The following is a 23,922-nucleotide window of genomic DNA, read 5'->3' on the forward strand; positions in this document are numbered from 1 at the left end:
ATAAAAATTAATTTAACTTAGATACTTTGACGTATAAAAAAATGATTAAATTGACTAATCTCATTATATATATATATTTTACATATCAAAATATAAATATTAAATTGATTTAAAAATATAAAATTAAATATATAATTAAAAATCGAATAGTACATAAAAAAAACGTAAAAGTAGAGAACCAAAATATGGGTTTGCCCTCATAAAGTTCTACTAATTTAATAATTATTGGTTTTTACAATTCCAATATAATATTTACATTAAATTTTTTAAATTCATATCTAATATTAAAATGAGCTTATTTGGATTATTGAGTTAATAAAAATGGTGTATGCAATAAAAGAAAACCAAAGGCATATATAAAATATTTTTAAACTATAGGAATCGAATTGCAAATTATCCAAATTGCAAAGTGTGAATGCAATATACCCATGTAGTGAAAAAAATATTGTTAAAATGAAAAAAAATAAATCTATCTCCTACCTCAATTTATCGTATGTAATTAAAGAAAAATAAAGAATATTAATTAATAGTATAATTTACCAATGGCGCCCACCGCCTTAAGTACGTTTTTTTGCCAAATCCTGGGTCCCCCCTTTAATATTATTTAAGCAAATAATCATTTCAGTGTTCCATTCTTTTAAATTTTGTCAATTTTTTTTAAATTTCATTAACACTCAAAAAATAATATTAAAATTTATTGTCTCCTAACTTGAAAATCGCCTGTATCTATCTTACGAGCATTCGAAACTTGAGATACTAGAAAGTTATGAATTTAATTATATCTTTGTGCAAAATTATGTAATCGTTTGTGTTTAGGGATAAAAGTCAAATTTTAAGTTTTGACTCGTGTCGAATCTATTCATACATCTAGATCGGGTCAAGACGAATTGTGAGTTTTAAAGAGAATGAGATAGTTTAAGCTAAAGATCATATGTGATTAGGGATTTTTTCGGTTTTTCGTGTTATAAAAAAATATGAAAATCAATTATATAATTTTATCTAAACTAATTTTGTATATGCATATTATTTTTAAAAAATGATATTGAATATTAATTAAAAAATATATTTGAACTTGCACATAAATAAAAGCATGCGGTGGTATATATTTGCCATCGATTTATTTCTGCAAGGCCAGTGGTGGTAGTCGTACTTCGCCGGAAGTCCAAAGCTGTCAACGTTGGACACCAATTCCGGCTCTCCGCCGGAGCTCAATTTCGTCGTTACCGGTGCAACTACTATACACTCTCTAAGATTATTCGTCAACAACGGGATAATATCAACAAGTTCCTGATCTTTGATTGCGCCAAGCTGCTATATAGATCTGCTGTCTTATTCGAAGGATGTCCATCCCTCAGACGATCCGTTCCCTTCGCACCTCACACTGTCTTTTCCCTCTTTTCTTCCTCTTCATTTTCTCGGTAAATCAATCTTCCCTCTCTCGTTGATCACTGTCCGGGTTAGAAGGGTTAGGGCATAAATTGTGTAAATGATAATTTCCGTTCTTATTATTTCTGTCGTTAGTTGTAGTTTTTATGCGATGACTTCCTTTCTTTCTGTTATACTATATTCACAATTGATTTCTTTATGGAATTCCCGATTTATGCCTTTTTCTATCATATCCGTGCTTGTTCAGTTACATATCCGTTGCTAATTTGCTGCTGCTTTGTTATTGTTGATTTTCTTCCCCTTTTTGTCGATAAGTTTGTTTTGTTGGTTCGATTATCAATCATGAGAAAAATAATGCATGCCTTGTTAAGTAATTCGACAGTCTAATTTCTGACCCACTCCATAAGTATGATCGAGGGCTCGTTTTCTGATTTTTCTGGCACTTCTTCTTATGGGCGCACATACAACTACATGGACAAGCATGAAATTATTGGTTTCCACATGCCTGGATGACCTTCACGTGGTCCATGGGCAGCTTCACATTTGCTACTAGGATTCCCAGTTACTTACCCTCTGATGCTAGCCCACTACATAATGCTGACTGGCCTGTAATAGGTTTTTCTTTCCCAGACGCTAGTTCACGTAGAGAACTTGTTTATACTAATTGCTTGGTTAATTTTTATCAGTTGGCGGCAAGCTCACATGGATCTCCTACTGGAAATCGAAGAAGTGGGAAGGGGTCAGTGTTTTCCTTGTTTAACCTAAGAGAAAAGAGCAGATTCTGGAGTGATGCTGTTATACGAAGTGGTATGCATCCCTTTTAGATACTTAAGTTAATACACTAACAAACAAAGACTTGCATATATGTTCTGGTTGTTTTCCTTTGGAGGTTTCCCTGAGCAATGAGTTTCCTTTAGTAATCTAGTTTTGAGAATATCTATTAAACATGTACAGGTTTTGATGATTTGAAATCTTCCAGCGCTGGCAAAGCAAGTCTTATGAATTACACCAAGGCAGGTACTTGGATGTGTGCTACCACTGTTAATAAACATCTTCAACTAACAATGTGATTTTCCAATGTTCTTTTGCAAGACTCTGCATGTGTATTTTTAAGTCAAACATTGCTTGTGTGATGGTTCTGCACCTGTCTACTGGCAATTTTTGCTTGGGACTTCTGTCCATGGGATTTAAGGCTGTTAAAGATTTGCTCAGTGTTTGTGAACTTAAGTGGACTTCAGAACTTATTAATAGTATTCTCAGAGAGGTGATAGTGAGTGATACTATGATTGGTAACTGAGCCAGGCATCCTCTATAAATCATGGATCTTAAATATTGTAGGTTTGTTAATAAAGCCTTTACTCATGTTGCATCTTGGCCCATGACATGTAGCTACAATTGGAAATAAGATGTTGGGAAGTTATTGGCTTGTGAGTGATGTGATAATTATCATTAAACTGGCACCTGTCTCATGGAATTGAAGTTGTAGCACTCACTCAAATTGGTTTCTACGAATGCACAAACTTCTGCGAACATGTTCATTTATGAACAATAAACTCTGGTTCAGATTTTATTTCTCCATAATATTCCTTCGACACTTTTTTGGCCAATTAAAGAACAGGGTAAATGGCAGGTTTCTAACTCATTTTTTCTAGATCCCTCTCTTTTTATGTATATGTATATAGTACGTCTTACCCTTCTAATTGACATTATCTAAAAGAGCTCTGATAAAGATAACCCAGATGATATGTGCTTTATTTTGAACAACCAGTTCTAGTCTCATTAATTTTTTTTTTAACATTTCTTCAACACTTTTTTAGCCATTAGAGAACAGGATAACTGGCAGCTCTTTAACCATCCTTTGAGGTGCCTCTCTTTTTATGTCTATGTATGTAGGTCTTACCCATCTGCTTGGCATTCCCCAAATGACCTTTTACAAAAATAATCTAGATTGTATATGCTTTATTTATCAGAAAGGATATCTAACAAAATATAATATCAAAGTAGATTGCAAACCCATGTTGACCTGATAAGCACATACTTTATGTCTACCTGTCTCAGCATCATTCAAGTTTTTCCTTCAAAAAACCAGATGATTTGTGTTTTGTTTGTTAGAAAAGGATCTCTAACTCGCATCTAAGATAATAATATATTCAAAATAAACCCTTAACCATTGTTGACCAAAGCAAAAGATGTAGGGCACAGCCTCCTCAGGCACACAATAGAGATAATTTTTCTTTTGCATGATATGCGCATGCATTTTATTCAATGATAATGAAGAAAGTCAAAGATAATAATCAAAGAAGAGTTCATATGGATATGAATACTGGATGTGCCTAAAAACAAGCACATGCATATGGCAGGGATAGAATTACAAGTAATATTTTTTTGGTATCCTTTATTAATAATATCTCTGAACATAATAGCCAAAATGCACTAAAAAAAGAGAAGTACCATTAATTTAATTAATATATCATTCGGTCTATAGGATTTTGTAAATAAAAATATTGAAAAAATATCAGTAATCCAACATAAATCAAATCTATAACAATAATAATATAAATTTCATTCAACATAATAAAAAGTAACTACTTTCGTTGGATTCATTATAATTTTTTTTTTGTTTTTTTAAATCACAAGCAATGTTCTGAAAACTATATTAAATGTGTTGCCATGTTTGCACGTGTCCAACTTATGGGCATGGGTGGCATTCGCAACTCCAACCTAGATATGTCTAAATAAAAATTACTAAAAGATTTGGAGACAGTTTGTGATCTGTCTAAAATGTATATTGCTGTGTCCTAGTAGTACATGGGTACGAGAACTAACATAAAATCTATGTGTTTCTTAGATGACAATCTAATTTAAAAACAATTACTATAATCAATATGTCGATGTCGATCACCAATTACAAATAGGTATTCAATTAATCCATAAATGTGAACAAGTAAATGATAAAGGAAGACCTGAAGAAGTGATAATTTTGCTGCATTGTATTTGCATCTAAATTTAGAATGCTAACTCTTGCAAGGCACTAAAAATTTTGGTGCCTCATGATTGGTTAAATGCATTCTCCTGGTGTAAATATTTGCCTGCTGAGAATGACTGGAATTTGGATTTTAAGGGACGAGGGCAATTTTCTTTTGAAAATTAATTTGGAAACAGTTGACATAGTGGATTTTATCCATTGAATTAAGTTTATGATTTACACAATTTTTGATTAGAAGCTTTCTACCTGTGCAGAAATTGTTATGTTTCTTGCTCTTTAGTTCAAGTAATGTAAATAAAGAACATTGGAAACATTGTTGTTATAGGTCTCCATCATATATTGCTCTTGGATTTGTGGCTCTCCTGTTAACATGGGATGTTGATGAATTTGTAGACGTCCTGCTAACCTTAAGTTTTTTATTTGCTTCCTAATAGATTTGATTATTTGTTCTCCGCATTATTCACTTTCATGTGGTTTGTCAACCAAGGTTAATGCTGTAGAAAGCATGAATTAAACTAAAGGAAGTATAAACCTCCTGATGTATTCCTTTTACCTCAGGTAACATTGCAAATTATCTACAGCTTATGGAAGTTGATTCCATGTATCTACCTGTTCCTGTGAATTTTATTTTCATAGGATTTGAAGGCAAGGGGAACCAAGGTATATGACTATCATGACCTTTTCCTTATTTTGATTTCTTATTGGTGCTAAGATAAAGATTTTTGGGTTCTTAATAGCTTCCTCGTAGATAACTTATCATTCTTTGTTCTTTTAGAATTTAAGCTACATGCTGAGGAACTTGAGCGCTGGTTTACCAAAATTGATCACATCTTTGAACATACACGAGTACCACAAATTGGAGAGGTTCTTACTCCGTTTTACAAGATTAGCATAGACAAAGAGCAACGCCACGATCTTCCTATTATTAGTCACATTAATTACAAGTAAGTTTCTCTTTGCTTGGCATCATTCTTGAGGACACTAGGAATGAGCAATGCTACTTGGAAGTTCTGGTATTTCCTTCCTTTTTCTTATGAGTAATGCAATCATGGAAACTCTGCAGTTTCTCTGTTCATGCTATTCAAATGGGAGAAAAAGTCACTTCTGTATTTGAGCGTGCCATTGATGTACTTATTCGCAAGGATGATATTTCTGATACCAGGTGAAATCTCCTTTTGTGAAATGTTTTTGTTTTTCATTTGTAATAGTAGAGAACCTTTAGGACATACCTTGGATTTCTCTGGTACTAAGAAAATTTTTATGATGCAAATTTGTGCAACTTGTAAACTATACTTGTAATGGATTTAAGCGTGCATTATGAGGACTTGAACTTGGTGAATGAGCCAAATAAATTGGTTTGGTTGGTTATGTAATCTGTAGAAATCCAAATGGTTTTCTGCTTGCAGTTTCTATTTGTTGAAATGTTGTATTATTTATGGCTGATTATAGTTATATTCTTCATGATATGAAAAAGGCAATGCCATGATTGAGGGCATCTGTTTATTTTGCAAACAAGGGTAACCTATCTGCACATCAAATATTACAAACTTAACATAGCATGTTACTGTCTCCAAAACCTTTAGAAAAATTTGGCCTTTGAGAAATAAGTTGATGGTAGGAATCCTTGTCACAAATTAATCTAAAAATAAAAACGCTAATCAATTTATTTTATTGTACAGAGTGAATAAAAGGAGTGCACAGGAATGTTTTATGGGATTGCTACAGGAGCTCATATGTTGTGAGGGCTAACATTTGAAAATTAAGGAAAAACATGTTCAGAAAATGTGTAGCTAAAATTAAAATATGGATGGTGAGCAGCCTTAAAAGCAAATATAAAATGAGAAATTCATTATTATGACAAAGCCGGGGATTTTAACAAATGAGCTCCTGTAGCAATCCCATAAAACATTCCTGTGCACTCCTTTTATTCACATTTGGAAAATTAAGGAAAAACATGTTCAGAAAATATGTAGCTAAAATTAGAATATGGATGGTTAGCAGCCTTAAAAGCAAAGATAAAATGACAAATTCATTATTATGACAAAGCTGGGTGTCATGTACCTAGGGCTTGGATTGGAAATTGGGAGAATATGAGGAAGTTAGGACCAAGAATAGAAAGGATTGGAGGGAGAATTGGACAGAAAGAGGGAGATAATGGACAGAATAGAGAAAGGGAGAGATTAGAGAGAAATCAGAGGGATCAGGAGAGAGGTCAGAGGGAAATTGAGAGAGAATTGATGAGAGGGAAATGAGAGAATTCAATTATCAATTCAAACATGCCTTCCGATCCTCTAGCTGTGGCTTATATATAGCTTAACAGCCTCCTACATGCACCCATGTGCAGTACAAACGATGAGCATAACTGCCTATAGCTAAGGACAAATATCTATAACTGAAAATGAAAAAAAATTACAATTATTGCCCTAGGAAACCCTTGGGTCCTGACACCGGGGATTGTAACAATTGATGATAGAAATGAAAGGTAGCCATCTGAGATGGTACTATGGCAGCATGGTAGACCAAATAACATGCTTATGTGGAGTGATTTGGTCCATGTGGAAAGGTGGTCAAAGAAATAGAGGTAAACCTGGGAGAACATGGGTGAGGAATGACATCATTACTTTAATTGTAAGTGAGAAAAAGAATTAATTTGGGGCAAATATATCCATGTAGCTGACATATAGTTGGGCCAAAGGTGAGTTGAGTGTTTCCAAGAGTGGTAAAGTTTTTCTTTTAAAATTAAGTTTCCATTCTTCCCCTAATTTTTTTGTCAACAAGTTAGCTTAATTTTCTTGTGGTCAAATTGCATTTTTGTGGTTGGGTTACATGGATATTGAGGTTCTGCTTGAATATTGAGCAACCTTTATTTGTTGCTTCTGTTGAATTGCTTAACAAATGATAAATTGTAAAGGTAAAAAAAAAAAAAAAAGAGCGAAGAAGGAGAGAAAAAGAAGAGCTGAATTTGTGTATAAGTTTGCTTTATTAACCTTCTTCTATTTTGTCTTTGAAGGGGTGACAATGTGGGCCTTTGGCAAGTTGATGTGGACATGATGGATGTTATCTTCACCAGCCTTGTCGAATATTTGCAGCTTGGAAATGCTTACAACATTTTCATTTTGAACCCCAAGCGTGATGTGAAAAGAGTTAAATATGGCTACCGGTTAGTTTTTTAATCATGGATTGAAACTATTACTGATTAAAAAAATTGACCATGTTTTATAAGACATGCATTACTTAAGTTAGCATCTCTACATAAGCTCTTAGATCAGGCTAAAAGAAAGGGATTTATGGGATGCTAATCTCATCCTGAGCTGAGAGCGGGGACACTACCATCTTAGGGGCCACTAAGTCTCCCTATCTAGCTGCCTGGAGTTGTTTCTGAGTGTGCTTGTTGGGTTTGTTTTTTTTTTTTTTATTGATATGTCATGTTTCCTACTTGGAGGTGCATTTATTTGCCCAGTTTTGATGCGGTCACCAATCAAGACTCGACCCAAAGCCGACCCGACCACGTCGAAGCAATATTTTTATACTTCTTAAGTTTTAGAATTCTACTTGATTTAGGATTCAACTTCATGTTTCTACTTGATTTAGGATTTTACTTCATGTTGGATTAGGATTTTATTTTTATTAAGATTCTAGTTGACTTTTACTTAGGATTTATTTCTATTAGGATTCTAGTTGGATTTTGTTTACAAATATTAGATGGATTTGGATTAGCTAAATACTATAAATATGCCTAGGATTTAGAGTTTGTAATCAAGTTTTTCTCAATCAAATTTCAGCAACCTATTTGGGTTTTCTTAGCAAAACAGTCTTGTTTTTGTGTCTTCCTGGAAGCCAAGCTTTAGCCATTGAAGTTTGTTCTTTCAAGGGTTTATTTTGGTGTGTTTTTTTTCACACACGCGCTGCACGCTGCGTTAGGTGGTATCAGAGCGGTTAATCAACCAATCAGATGGCCAATCTTGAAGGTAATGGTAGCAACCAGCCTCGTGATGGTGATCAGGGGTTGTCCGTAGTTTGGAGAGCAATCAAAGAACAGGGGGAAGGAACTCGTACTATCTAGCAGCGATTGAAGCAACTTAGCAACCAATTGGGCACCTTACTACGAGTTGATGATGACAGAAACTTGAATAATGGGGTGAATCAAGCCGGAGCGGGAAGACCACCCATTAATCATGTCCTTGTTAATCCTAGAAGACCCGTGATTGAAGATAGCGATGAAGATGATTTTGATTGAGCAATAGCTAACCCTGGTGGTAGAGGGGTTAGGAGGAATGCGCATCAGCACAACCACTGGGGTAACGATGAGTATAAACTAAAAGTTGATATTCTTACCTTTAGTGGAGATCTTGATATTGAGGGGTTCCTGGATTGGATCACTGAGGTTGACCGTTTTTTCGAATACATGGAGATCCCAGATGAACGACAAGTAAAGTTAGTGGCTTACAGATTGAAGGGCGGTGCATCTGTTTGGTGGGAGCGATTAAGAGAAACGAGATTGAGTGAACGCTAACAGCCAATTCAAACATGGAGACGAATGAAGCAGTTGTTAAGAGGTAGGTTTTTACCCACTGACTATGAACAATATATGTTTGAAGCTTATTAAAGACGTGCACAGGGAATGAAGAGTGTGAATGAATATACTTCTGAGTTTCTGCGATTGGCGGAGAGAAACCAATTGTCAGAAAGTGACAATCAACAAGTAGCTTGTTACTTGAATGGATTGAAGTCTGCTATTCGTGATAAAATTGGGGTTCAGATGGTTCTGAGTGTGCAAGAAGCAAGGAACTTAGCTTTAAAGGCTGAGTTAATGTTGAGTGAGAGAGCTCGTAATGACAACTATCGTCGGTATAGTGGGAATGAAAATAAACAAGCAGCTTTTGATAAAAGCAAGTTGGTTTAGGGAGTGCAACCCTCCAATTCACCCCAAACAGTCAACTCTAATAAGGCTACAACGGGAGGGGGAAACATTCGAGGTACTACTTCTAATCTTCCAAAATCCCCTAATCCTTATGCAAAGCCTTTTCTTTTAAAGTGTTTCAAGTGCAATGAGGTTGGGTATCGATCTAGTGATTGCTGAAGGAGGAAAACAGTTAACATTGTAGAAAAGGAGGAGGAAGATGTTGCTGAAGAGGAAGTATATTGCGGGCTTGATGGGGAGGATGACGAAGAAGATTATGGACATGGGAATACACCTGTGTAGTGAGGAAGTTAATGCTATCTCAAAAGAATGAAGATACTACTCAACGGCATAAGCTTTTTTGCACGAGGTGTACGGTGAAAGGAAAAATCTTTGAGTTGATTATTGATAGTGGAAGTCAGGAGAACATCATAGGAAGAGACGTGGTGACAAAGATGCAGTTAACTCCTGAAAAACATCAAAGCCCTTACATGATTGGATGGATCAAAGAAGTTGGTGGCATACATGTGGATGAATGCTGCAGGGTGCCTTTCTCTATTGGTAAGTACTCCGACAAAATCTATTGTGATATTGTTGATATGGATGCTTGCCATATTTTATTTGGGAGGCCTTGGCAATTTGATGTGGATGCTAAGCACTCGGGTAGGAAGAACACATATCAGCTTGAGAAAGAAGGTGTGCGTTATACTTTGTTACCCATAGTGGAAAAAAACCAAACCAAAGCTTCTAAAGTGGAGGGGCGAAATTTTCTTACCATTACACATAAGTACACTGAGTTTATGAGGGAGTGTAAGGATACTCGAGATGTTCACTTATTGGTTATCAAGGGACAGAGCATGAGTGAGCCACTGAAGGTGAATCAAATTCCAGTGGAGGTGCAGGGATTGTTTGAGGAATTTTATGATGTGGTTCTTGAGGAGTTGCCTAATGAGCTACCTCCTATGAGGGATGTTCAACACACGAGCTACACGCTGCGTCAAGTTCTAATATCAATGCAAGACAAACAAAAACAAGTCCAAAAAATGTTGGTTGAAAAATATTCTTTACTACCATACACGTAGCTGTCCATTCATGTATGGTTGTACTTCTGCAAGGAACCAGTTGCTGCTGGTTATCTTCCTTGTAGGAAGGTATTTGGAATGCCAACAACGGTAACAAGCCTTAATCCCAGTGGGTGGGGTTTATGATGTTTTGATTTGATGAGTTTTATGGTGGCCTTTTGTGCAACACCCCCTCGTTCCCTGCCGCACCCTAACTTGTGCGTATCCCTGTCTAAAGGGTAACATGTATGGCGGCTCCCTGCCCTAACTTGTACTTGCTTTCTTAAGTGGCCATGGTTGGCCTCTGCAGTGAGCTGGCTTCTCTCATGTGTTTGCTAGATAATCTAGGTGCATCTTAATTCCCCGCAGCCACATGCATACTTGTTGACATTGCCCATATCACTTGGAAACTTTTTGCACCAAGTGGTATTTTTCATTCTGCAGTTCATCATGCAACTGAAACTCTTTATTCTGGAAGAATTGCTCTAAATGATATATTCTCCTGCCTGTTTTTCTGCTTTTCAAGTAAATGGGCAATTCTAGAACTCTCTCTCTCTCTCTATATATATATATATACATATATGTATATATTTATGCATTTTTGGTGGGTGGGGAGTCGAGGCATGGAATTATTTAGATTTATCCTTGAGTCACTTGTTATTCTATAAGAATGTATCTGTTCAAGGTGTCATTTTCCATGTGTGTGGTCCAAGTATACTTCCAATACTTTCATGTTTACAGTTATCCATCTCTTGCAGGACGGGTTTATCAGAGACAGAAATAAACTTTCTCAAGGAGGTAATTTCTAGTGGTGTACTGTAGGTTTCTCAAATATATAAAATGTCATAGTTTTCTAGTTATTTACTTTCCGGAGATTCTTCATTTTAGGTTTGAAAAATCCTGCTTGTAGAAAAAAAAAAAAAAATGCATTTGCTATTTTGCAGTTTGTTCTTGCTGCATTCATGGTCTTTTAAGGAGTCAGCACGTCAGCACTAATTGATTTTTATCAACAGGACAAGAAATTGCAAACAAGAATTCTTCAGTCAGAAGCGTTCCAGAGAGTGTTCTTGGTGGTAAATACCTATTTAATGTCTTCCAAATTATTTTGCATTGGAGATGTAGCAAATTCTTGCTCAATTGGACTCCTACAGATACAGCTGTGTTCTAAATGCTAAATACTTTGCCAGCTCTTGATAAGATGAAGAGACCTTTGTATGAAAAGCATCCAATGGCAAAGTTTGCTTCGACTATAACAGAAGATACTGACACGGTAAGTGTCCTCTTTTATTGGATGTTTGACTGATAAACAGTACTTCATTTCTTTCATCTGTTCAACTGTTAATCAGTACACACTCTCTCTCCCCCCATCGCTCCCTCCCTCCCTCCCTGTTCATGTGTCTGAATGTGTGTTTCCTACTTGTTTCATCAAGTCAGCAATCAAGATCCTTTCTGGTTGCAGGAGGAATGTTTTTGGGCAATAAAATAACTCCCTTATGATTATGCTATTTAAACTCATCATATCTAAAGCATTAATCAATATTTTAACTCTTGCATATACTAATAGAACATGTGTTTTGAAACATATTGAAGCGTCTTATTGTTTGTTGTCAATGCTTCAAACATTCTTTTACTGTCTGGTTCTTGAGGATAACATGATTTTCTACTTAAGAAGCATTCAGCTAGTGCATGTTGGTATGTTAAATATAGAGAGATGTTGATAACTGTGGGTTAATCTCCCCAAAACACCTTAAATGTCTCCTTTACCAGTTATATTTTTGTTAGGTCTTTGCTGAGGAGTATCCCTTAGTCGTACATTTCAGTCATTCAGTGAGGTACTACTTGGGATATTGGTGTGAGGATGGTGCTTGGTTTTTTCTTTCTTTCTTCTTCTTTTTATTTATTTATAAGAGAATATCTTTTTTGGGTCTATAAATTGGGGAGTCCTAATTTTGTCCTCTCCCTTTGAATCATATGTTTCCTTTTGCTATTCATTCATATAAACTAGAAATATCTTAAAGGGACCATGCACATTTGCATATAGATAGAAAATTGAAGAAAAGGATGTAAGAAAATAAAAAGCCTATGGTATCAATAAAATATACATTATATTTCAAAGATTCCAACCCTTCAAAAAGCATTTTTGAATTCTCTCCTAGCCTTCCTCAATAATCTTCCCCGTGACTATAGGACTGAGTAACCAAAAGATATTTGTGCTTAGCCTGTGAACTTCACCCTTATGTTTATGTCAGACCTCCGAGTCTGGCAATGAATTCTCATGGTTTTAGTGAGAATTTGGATAAGAAATTGTCACGAACCTAGGGTTCGTGATAGGTTAGAAGAGGAATTGGGGAATGAAATCAGAATTGTAGGAGGGGGAAAATCAGTAGAAAAAGGGAGAGATATTGAGAGAGAAAGGGGAAGAAGCAAGAGGAACGCGAGGGAGATTGGAGAGAGAGACTTAGAGAGAAAATAGAGATTCAATATCAATTTCAGCATGCCCTCTCCTCTTACAATGGGCCTTTTTATAGGCCTTAGTTAGCTTCTTAACTAATTTCTAACAGCACCCATTTGCTCCTAACAAACACCCAAATATCTCCTAACAAACTAATATAACTAATTACATTATTGCCCTTCTAATTACTCTTGGGACATGACAATTTCCCCCCCTTGAAATGTTTCTTGTCCCCAAGAAACTTATTACCACCTAGCCGTTGCTTCTTTATCCAATGCCCGCCTTCTCTATCTGATTTTTCTTTCTTTCTTTCTTTTCTTGTCCTTCTAGGCCTTTTCTTCTTCCTCGTTCTTAAGTATCCAAGATCAATCCTCGTCGTAATTCGGCCTGGAACTTTAATAGGAGCAATTTGATAGAGTTCAAGTTCAATACCAGCATCAGTTGTTCCTACACCTCCATGGTGCACCACAACTGCACATTGAAAGATATCAACAACATGCTCGAAATGCAGCAATGGAAGATTGCAGATTTGCCTTGGACACTCATACCAAGGCTGTTTGGGAGCATTAGCCTTAGGAGTTGTTGCAACTTCAATTTTAGCCAACAAATCATCCCTCCATGTAGTAGATAGCAACTTGGATTTGCTAGTGGAAGTAAAAAACAACACAGCAACGGAAGTTTTGTTTCCTTCGGCAAAATCTTTGACTTCTTCAGCTATCTCTCTTAGCCTTCTTGCCAAAACCCGCACTGGGGGCTGTCTGATACCTATTTTAACCCCAGCCAAGGATGATTTAACCTTCTTTGGATCCAAAGACAAAGGAGCAATATACTTAGGGCCTTCTTTAATTGCATGTGGTCCATCACAATCTTGACCCGGCCTAGGATAAATGTTGCAGGTATTCCCACTCTTAGCTTCCGGTAGGTCCAGAATCGGAGGGAGAATTCCAGCTCCAATATCTGTATAAATTGCTGGTCCTTCAATAAGATTTTCTTGACCCAATGCTTTTCCATTTCCCACAAACTTCTGATCTGGAACACTACCAAATCCTTCCGCCCATGCACTAGCCACCCAGGGTAACGAGTTGGCTTTGGCTTCCACTATCACTTCATCAATTGCTTCCCTATTATTTCCTTGTAGCCTTTTAGTAGATGCCTCTTCGGGTATTATTTTTTCTTCTAACTTCTCAATCACTGCAACTGAATCCCTTTCCTGCCATCTTGAGTTCTCCTTCGGTTGGTCCATTTTGAGAAATTCCTCCTTGTTAAAACTTCCGTGATAATCATCGAAGTATTCCGCTGAAAAATTGTAATGATACTTCTTAGATAGTATCATTGCAAATTCTTGCAACTTCTCGCGAAACATTCGACCGAATTCCTTGCACTCTTCATCAAACCCACTGCTGGTTCCATTGTTCAATTGGCTGATCCCCTTCTTATGTTCCTTGTTGCTGCCAACTGAAAATGCAGCCTTCTTTGGCTGCCATTGAAGCTCCATTCCAGCTGAAAATGAAGTATTCATCTGCGGCAATTGAGGCTCCAATGGTCTCATATATGCACTGCCACCCATGGCTGAATTTTCACCAACAACATACTTCGACGATGAAGGAATAGGAGTTCTATACATTCTGGATCCAACCCCTCTGCAAGTTAATTGGTTCTGAATTTGAATTGCCTCAAATTACACGGAATTACCGTCGGGAGCACCGGCCTACTCTCCTCCAAAAATTAGACGGAAATTCTGATCACTGGTTTCTTACAGCCACAAAGATAACCTAGCTCTACTGCACCTACCCGTTCACAATCGCTTGGCCTCAAATTTGCTGTTGGGAGTTGCTGAATTCACAACCAGGAAGCATGGGTCATTGGATTACAGTGACCTAACTTAGATCAACTTCACTTATGCCTCCAATCCTTGCCCAATCGAATTGAACCCACAAAATCCCGAACGGGATGGCCGATCAAAACTACAACACCATAGCCGCACCTGTAGGAAGCTTATTGGTCTGGGTCGGAATGGTCTTCCGACTTGGTTGCAACTCGTTGGGCCGTCCGCTTCACCTCCAACGGACTCACTCTCGCCTTGGACGATCGCACCCCTCTGGGCTGTCCGCTTCACCTCTGGTCACCCACTCTAGTCGCGACCTTCTGGGCCGAGGACCACTAGCAGATGGCATGGCAGCTCCTTGAATTCGCCTGGGTTGCCAAGAATCGTGGCCGTATCTCACCTCCTCGTGTCTTAGAATCAATTCCGAGATTCAATGGCCGTCTTCGTCTTCAGAATTTGAACAGGAGTGTCTCTGATCTGCAACTGAATTGCTGATCAAATCCACCCGCGAAATTCACTGCTCCAATTCTTCGCTCTAGTCACGACCCTCCTGGCTGTCCGTGTCATCACCTTCAACGGACTCCCACACCAATCGCGAACGTTGTTTGTTTGCGTCGCCTCAGGTTAGCTCACCTATTGACCCACTCCAATCGCAAATGCTCCTCTGTTCATGTTGCCTCCAGTGCTGCTTGAATTCACTGGAATGATGCTCGACTTCTGAAACCGTCCTGCGCTTAGCTTCTCAATTTCGTACCGAGAGTTGTTTTGTTCTCTCGGTTATGACTCATCCTTTGATTCCTCGGAATCTGATCGGAATTGCTGCTTGCACTCACCCATCAAGAGCTGAGAACGCCCAGTTTCGACCACCGTCGGGATGCAGTTATTCAACCAAATTGCTATGAGTTCGCTGGAATCACAGCCGAGGAAAGATTGGCTCTGATACCATTTATCACGAACCCAGGGTTCGTGATAGGTTAGAAGAGAAATTGGGGAATGAAATTAGAATTGTAGGAGGGGGAAAATCAGTAGAAAAAGGGAGAGATATTGATAGAGAAAGGGGAAGAAGTAAGAGGAACGTGAGGGAGATTGGATATCAATTTCAGCATGCCCTCTCCTCTTACAATGGGCCTTTTTATAGGTCTTAGCTAGTTCCTTAACTAATTTCTAATAGCACCCATGTGCTCCTAACAAACACCCAAATATCTCCTAACAAACTAATATAACTAATTACATTATTGCCCTTCTAATTACCCTTGGGACATGACAGAAATTAAGGGGGAAATTGAGAAGAAGTATAGGGAGAATTAGAAGAACAGAGAGAGTGAGAAGGAGAAAGATTGAGAGAGAGAATAAACAACAACAACAACATATCCAGCCTTTATCCCACTATGTGGGGTCGACTACATGAATTTTAGACTTCCATGTATTTCTATCTTTTGTCATATCTTCATTGAGATCCATACACTTCATATCAAACTTTAATGTCTCCCCCAAAGTCTTCTTAGGTCTGTCTCTACCTATTTTTTTGATTAATTGTTCCATTTCATCAACTCTCCTCACAGGAGCGTCTCTTGGTCTCCTTCTCACATGACCAAACCATCTTAGTCTAGTCTCTCTCATCTTCTCCTCTATTGGCACTACTCCTATCTTATTACGAATAACTTCATTTCTAATTTTATCTTTTCTTGCATGGCCGCACATCCATCTTAACATCCTCATCTCCGCTACACTCGTCTTTTGCTCATGTTGGTATTTGACTGCCCAACATTCTGAGCCGTACAAAAAAACTGGTCTTATAGCTGTCCTATGGAATTTTCCTTTCAATTTTAATGGGATTTTACCATCACATAACACCCCCGATGCATTTCTCCATTTTAGCCAACCTGCCTTAATTCTATGTGTGACATCCTCGTGAATTTCTCCATCTTTTTGAATCACTGATCCCAAATATCGAAAATGGTATTTTTTTTGTAAGATTTGGTCTTCCAATTTTATTATAACATCCTCCACTCTTACATTCTTACTAAATTTACATTCCATATATTCTGTTTTCTTTCTGCTTAATTTAAATCCCTTAGATTCTAAATTGTTTCTCCATAACTCAAGCTTAGTGTTCACTCCTTCTTTTGTTTCATCCACCAACACTATGTCGTCTGCAAATAGCATACACCATGACACCTCTGTCTGAATATCTTTAGTGAGTTCATCCATTACTAAAGCAAATAAGTATGGACTTAGTGCAGAACCTTAATACAATCCTATTGTAATTTTAAACGGGTCAGTATCCCATCCGCATGTTCTGACCCTTGTCTCTGCACCATGATATATGTCCTTAAGGGCTTGTATATAGGCTATTCAGACTCCTTTCTTCTCTAAAACCCTCCATAATACTTTTCTAGGGACCCTATCATAGGCCTTTTCTAGATCTATAAACACCATATATAGGTCCTTCTGATGATCCCGATACCTTTCCATTAGGCGCCTCAATAGGTATATAGCTTCCATTGTTGACCTACCAAGCATGAAACCAAACTGATTTTCTGAGATCTCTATTTTTTTTCTGAGCCTCTGCTCTATTACTCTCTCCCAGAGTTTCATGGTATGGCTCATTAACTTAATTCCTCTGTAATTTTCACAGTTTTGAACATCTCATTTGTTCTTATATATAGGGACCAAAGTACTCTTCCTCCACTCATCTGGCATCTTTTTTGATTTAAGAATCGCGTTAAATAATTTCGTTAGCCAGGAGATACCCTCTTCTCCCCTGCATTTCCATGCTTCTATTGGTATATTATCCGGTCCCACCGCCTTATGATTTTTCATCTTTTTTAATGCTTGCCTTATTTCATTTGGACTTATGCGTCGATAAAATGTATAGCTCACGTTCCCTTCGGAGTTACTAAGATGTCCCAACCTAACTCTTGTGTCGCCATCATCATTGAATAATTTTGTAAAATACTCATTCCATCTCTCCTTAATCGCTCCCTCATTCACTAATACATTTTGATTTTCATCTTTTATGCATCTCACTTGATTTAAATTCCTTGTTTTTCTTTCTCTTGCTTTAGCTAATTTATATATATCCCTTTCTCCATCTTTTGTATCAAGTCGTTTATATAGATTCTCATATGCTTTTGACCTTGCTTCACTAACAGCTTTTTTTGCTGCATTTTTTTATTCTTTATAATTTTTTTGATTTTCTTCATTGTTGCACTGATATACAGCCTTATAGCAAATTTTCTTATTTTTAATTTTCAATTGCACTTCTTCATTCCACCACCAAGACTCCTTAAGGTTAGGGGCTCTACCATTTGTCTCTCCAAGCACTACCTTTGCTGTGTTTCTCAGGGCATTAGCCATTTCTCTCCATATTTGGTTTGTTTGTCCTTCTCCATTCCATTCTCTTCTACCCCTTAATTTTTCTTTGAAGATTAGTTGTTTCTCCTCTTTTAAATCCCACCACCTGATTCTTGGATTTTGTTTTATGTGATTTTTTCTCTTCCAATTTCTTACTTGGACGTCAAGTACTAAAAGTCTATGTTGAGTAGTTAAACACTCTCCCGGTATCACCTTACAATCCCTACAACATACCCGGTCCTCTTGTCTTTTGAGGAATTAATCTATTTGGGTGCTTGATGTGACATTTTTATATGTGATTAAGTGTTCGTCCCGTTTTTTGAACCTAGTATTGGTTATGATGAGCCCATATGCCATTGCAAAATCTAGAATAGACTTACCCTCATTATTAATTTCCCCGAATCCATACCCTCCATGTACCTCTCTATAGTCGTTTCTGTCTCTATCCACGTGACCATTTAAGTCACCTCCTATAATCACTTTCTCTCCTCTTGGTATCATTTGTATGAGTCCCTCTAGGTCCTCCTAGAATTTTGTTTTTATCTCCTCACCTAACCCCGCTTGTGGTGCATATGTACTAAAGATATTTATAGTCATTTTTCCTAGAATAACCTTACCATAATAATCCTATCCCCTATGCTCTTTACATCCACTACCTCATCTACTAAGCTTTTATCCATAATGATCCCCATTCCATTTTTTGCTCGATCATTTCCTGTGTACCATATTTTATATCCATTTTCTGACAAAGTTTTTGCTTTTTTCCCTACCCATCTCGTCTCTCGAAGGCACATAATATTAATCTTTCTCCTAATTATCACATCTACCACTTCCATAGCTTTGCCTGTTAATGTTCCTATGTTCCATGACCCAATCCTTAATCTATGATTTTGTTTTTGGTTTTGACTTTGAATTTGTTTTTGTTTTTGATTTTGATTTTGTTTTTGGTTTTGATTTTGATGTTGGACTAACTTCTTTACCCACATCCGTCCAAGCAAATGCGGGAACCCTTGCTCATTTGTCACTACATCCGAGCGCCGATACAGCGGCCCTATATATTGATTACAGCAGCAACTAAATGATTCCCTCCGTACAATGACCTGGCCATCTCTACCTTCTAGGACAATTTTGTTATAACTGCCAAGGTACACCCCCCCCTCCCCTTAGCCTAACAGCTTTGGTACAACTCTTCTTAGCCCTGGGTACATGACAGTCTAATTTCCCATGATGGCCCTTCCATAACTCCTTATATTTTATTAAACAAGCCTCAACCTCAATTGGCCATTTCCATTTCATAGTTTTCCAGAAGCCATAGTTGGTTTGAACTTCCTTGCAGTAAAAGGTCTGAACTGCTATGTCACCCATATGTGGAAGCCCTGTGCCAACTCAAGATTCAAATTCTTATAATGGGGTTTGCTAGATAGCTTGGCTCAATCCAAAATCACCTACAATAATCCTTTTCCCAACCAAAAAGAAAAGTGAGGAGCCCTTTGTACCAAAGGTCTCTGCCTCTTATTCATAGCCTGGTGAACTTCAGTACCCGCAGAGAGATGGATTTTTGAATGCTTCCATGTTCATTGATCATTACACTTCCATAATGTCCGCCTCACTGTTTTGATCTACGAGATTGAATAATTTCCAGTATTGCTGAATGATTTTCTTCAAACCAAAGCAAAGCTCATCTTGACTTATTCAATCTCCTGGGTATCCCTTACTGACTTGAACATCAAAACTCATGAATTCTAGCCTTTCTAGGAATGTTTGTTAATATAATAATTCAAATGGAACAAAGTGCTCCTATCTTTTTAATTATTCTATTTTATTCTAAGTGGATTATGCTATTGACAAATCAACTGCATGACTCTTTTTTATAGAGAATTCGGCATGAATAAATATTTTTTCCCTGCTGAAAATATTTAAATGTTCAATTGTTTTAATATGCCATTGTTGGCTGAAACCTTCTATTTAATGATTTTTTGCTTTTCTTTTATCCCTCCTTTTACCAGATAGAATGGTACAATTCCTGCCAAGATGTGCTGAATAACGTTGAGAGGCTATACCAAGGGAAGGACACTGCTGATATAATTCATAGCAAGCTTATACAGGTAGACATTTTCTTTTTCTTTTTTCATGTATTGACTGTAAAAAGCTTAAAAATAACAAAAAATTGAAAACTCAACCTCTGACTTTGTACATTGAATTCTCTACGTCCGTATATTGTTTTATTTGTTGGAGTCAAGCTGTTAAATGCGAAGAATAAAGATTTGAAGCTTCTTTGGGAAAGGGTTTTGAAATCTGGGGACTTCAGTGGTCTTCATGTTGAATGTCTCACTGACACATGGATTGGAAAGGACAGGTTCTTTCCCCTCTGTCCCTTTCTTTCTCCCTCCCTCCCTCCCCCCTTCTCTCTCTTTCTCTCACGCAAAAATGTCATTTTGATTTGATCATTTTCAGGTGGGCGTTTATTGATTTAAGTGCAGGTCCTTTCTCATGGGGACCTGCTGTTGGTGGAGAAGGGGTACGCACTGAACTAAGCTTACCAAATGTGGAGAAGACCATCGGTCCAGTTACAGGTAATAGGTGCTCCAAAATTAACATTCTTTTTCTATAGCAAAGCATGCATGTTCTGTTGTTCTTTTTTTTTTTTTTTTTAAGGGGCAACAAGAGGAGGGGGGGGGGGGGGGGGGGGGAGGCGATGTCACATGTGTTAAAGTGATAACAATACCCAATCAGTCTTCAATTTATTATAAAACTTCATAATTCTCTTAGAGTACTTGAATGCCAAATTAGTTGTTGGTTGGTACACTAAATCACTAATCGTAAGCATGTATGGATTTTTTGGTTGCTCTTCACTTTACATACATTTGAGATTTATTTTGAATTGCTTGGCTAATTACAATAACAACAATACGAAGCCTTAATCCCATTAGGTGGGGTTGATTCCACCGATTCTAGTTAACCAATCATCTATGTGGCTTTTGTTTTGGTAAGCAATTATACGAGGCTGCATTACCAAACACCCTCTATATGGGGTTAATTAACTCTGAAATCTTTTTGCCGTGTACTTGAACTTTATTCACCTATAGTTTGAATTACATTTAATATATGAAGACTGTTACTGCTGTGCGCTCAACTTCTTGTATTTAAATGTTGAATATTCTGAAATATCCATGTGGACTAGTTAAGTTTATCTTTACTGTTGTTGGATGATTATTGGCTTTAATTTGGTCTTTAATTTTTCTTAATCCTTTCTTAAATTGTATATCCTTTGTGGCATCCAGAAATTTCAGAAGACGAAGCCGAGGACCAGTTGCAAGAGGCAATTCAGGAAAAATTTTCTGTTTTTGGTGATGTATGTGCCCTGAAGGGAAAGTGAAAATTGGCTACCTTGATTTTTCTATCATTTCTTTCTTATCTTTACTATTGAAGCATTTCTGCCTAATTTTGTTTTTGTGCCATCTACGAATCACAAGACTTGTTGGTTATTAGTCTCTTGGTTGGTTGTTTTCTAGAAACATGTTTGACATTTTAAGAACTAAAATATGTGTCATAGTTGCAGAACAATCCCAAACCTTGGCATATAGTATTCAGTTTTGCGAGTCTCTTTCATCTAGGGGTTTGATTCATCATAATATATTATGTTGGGTGATGTGGTGGTGAATGTGGACAGTAATCTTTGTTCTCTATGATAACACTAGAACTAGAAGGAAGAACTTTCCTATTTTCACCTTTTTATGGCTGTGAGATGACCATATAACTTGTTTGTCTGCAAACTGAGGTGCTTGGTGGCTATGGCCTTGGTTCTCAGTTTGTGTGCTGTCACGGGAGCCTGAGCTCCATGTTTCATGCACCATCTCTCTGCCTGGAGTTGGGTCTAAGTCCACTACAGTTTAACGTGTGACTGCTTGAACCTCTATTTAATTCTTCTGACAGTATTATATTGACTGATGGTTCATGACCTGTTGGGTTCATGTTCATTAGGGAGTATAATTGGTTATAGACACGTGTGGAAGGTAGCATAGCATGGTTCAACTTCATGGGTCAATCTTTTAGTTTTAGGTATTAAATGAACTTGAGCACAGAGACGTCATATTGGGTGCCATGCTCATGTCTGATACATATTGGGCGTGGATACTCGCTAGACATGCTGGGTACTTGTGTTGAAATGCTAAATGGCATGTCTAAGTATTTTATTATATACATACATTGGACAAGTGATACAGGACAGGCACAGATGTCCATGAGTTGGACATGCTTAAGAACTTGAGAAAGTCCTTCCTAGAGTTTTTAGAAACTTTTCTTTGAGGTAAAAATTTACAAATTTAATAATTTTTTCAGCATGGAATAAGCAACATAAAACTAAGCTTAATTATAACTTTGGCAACATGGTTACTTCTTTTTTGTTATGCGGATAATGGTATCTTTATGTTGGATTAGTGCTCTTTGGTTATTATATTCATAAACATTGCTAATAAGAATGTTATAGAATATCATTTTTTTCTGTGGTATTTCTTATTTATTTATTTTTCAAATTGCCATATCCTATATTAGTATTTGTGTTGATGCTTTTACCTTACAATCATGCATGGGTTATCAGTTCAGCTTGCTAGTCCTTGTTTGAGATTCCTCCATAACACCACAGGTCCTCACCCAAAAGTGTTAGCTGAAGGTGACTTATGGGCTAAAGTAATATACCTAAGACCTCCCCAGTAGATTATAGATGCGGGATTGGGTCGTGACAAACTCCCTTCCTTTAATGCTTAGCGTCCTCACCAAGCTAGATCCCATATCAATCAATTTGACCCAAGGCAGATTCAAAACGCTCTCTTGCCTCAACCCATGCGGTAGTGGCCTTGGATTAGCTTTGATACCACTTGTAACACCATGAGTCCTCACTAGAAGTGCTAGCTGAAGGTGATTCCCGAGCTTATGGGACCAAGTAGTGTGTCCAATATCTCCCTAATAGACTACTAATGTGGGATTGGATCATGACAACCTTTCTTACAACAAGCTTAAATTCACGAAGTCAAAGAATAATCCTGTATTTTATTTTATTTTCATAAGAAGGGGAGAAAATATGTTTTCCAGTTATTACTTTATCATGAGCTGTAAGATTTTTGTTTATCCCATTTTGATGAATGGTGTATTAAACTTTCCAGAAAGATCATCAGGCCATTGATATCCTAATGGCAGAAATTGATATATATGAGCTTTTTGCTTTCAAACATTGCAAGGGAAGGAAGGTTAAACTTGCTCTTTGTGAAGGTAATTTCTCTTATTGGCAAGCTCCAAGCTGGCATTGATTGGAAAATCTCAATTCTGTTCCAGATGAAATGAATTCTTTCATGTACATGTGAACTGTGTACAATATTCTCGAAGTCAAAGCCTGTCATCTTTTTCATGCTTACTTTTTTTTTTTTTTTTGTATTTCCTGTTTGAGATAACTATGTGTTCGATTTTTTGTTTTTATTTTGTTATATTCTTATTTTTTGAAGGAGGCAAGTCTTGCTAGCAATGGTAAGGTTGTTCCTTTGTGATTTGAAGGTTACAAGTTTGCCTCTTTGCAAAGCAAAGGTAAGGCTGCATATAAAAAAATGAATCTCCTCCAAGTCTCGCAAAGAGGGGAGCTATGCTCAATATTGCATGTATGATATGTGGATTTTTTCAGAACTTTTATTTTGATTTTGCTTCTATTAATGTTGAGTATTGCATTTATAATACTTGGTTTTATGCGTGTTTATCTATTTTGTGTTATGAGATGGTTGATTGGATGCCTGTGCTAATAATTTGGCTTCTTGTGATGCTAGAGCTTGACGAGAGAATGCAAGAATTGAAAAATGAGCTAGAGTCTTTTGAAGGTGAGGAATATGATGAAAATCATAAGAGAAAGGCTGTGGATGCTTTAAAGCGAATGGAGAACTGGAATTTGTTTAGTGATACTTATGAGGTATGTTC

At 37.1% G+C, this 23,922-nt stretch overlaps 1 protein-coding gene across 1 annotated transcript in view; it reads left to right on the forward strand.

Annotated features, from left to right (window-relative positions):
• The first annotated feature begins 1,116 nt into the window (after positions 1–1,116).
• LOC127805727 (uncharacterized) overlaps positions 1,117–23,922 on the forward strand; it is a 33,518-nt gene continuing 10,712 nt past the window's right edge. Inside the window, exons 1-16 of the mRNA XM_052342478.1 lie at positions 1,117–1,418; positions 2,073–2,193; positions 2,341–2,403; positions 4,931–5,032; positions 5,148–5,316; positions 5,436–5,534; positions 7,383–7,532; positions 11,092–11,131; positions 11,347–11,406; positions 11,532–11,603; positions 19,974–20,072; positions 20,208–20,323; positions 20,422–20,540; positions 21,249–21,319; positions 23,127–23,232; positions 23,775–23,914. Of these exons, the coding sequence (XP_052198438.1) occupies positions 1,341–1,418; positions 2,073–2,193; positions 2,341–2,403; positions 4,931–5,032; positions 5,148–5,316; positions 5,436–5,534; positions 7,383–7,532; positions 11,092–11,131; positions 11,347–11,406; positions 11,532–11,603; positions 19,974–20,072; positions 20,208–20,323; positions 20,422–20,540; positions 21,249–21,319; positions 23,127–23,232; positions 23,775–23,914 (1,605 nt within the window). The 5' untranslated portion in view covers positions 1,117–1,340. The remainder of the gene's footprint in view (positions 1,419–2,072; positions 2,194–2,340; positions 2,404–4,930; positions 5,033–5,147; positions 5,317–5,435; positions 5,535–7,382; positions 7,533–11,091; positions 11,132–11,346; positions 11,407–11,531; positions 11,604–19,973; positions 20,073–20,207; positions 20,324–20,421; positions 20,541–21,248; positions 21,320–23,126; positions 23,233–23,774; positions 23,915–23,922) is intronic.

Source organism: Diospyros lotus, chromosome 7 (genome assembly GCF_014633365.1).
Source record: "Diospyros lotus cultivar Yz01 chromosome 7, ASM1463336v1, whole genome shotgun sequence".
In the NCBI taxonomy this organism is placed as follows: domain Eukaryota; kingdom Viridiplantae; phylum Streptophyta; class Magnoliopsida; order Ericales; family Ebenaceae; genus Diospyros; species Diospyros lotus.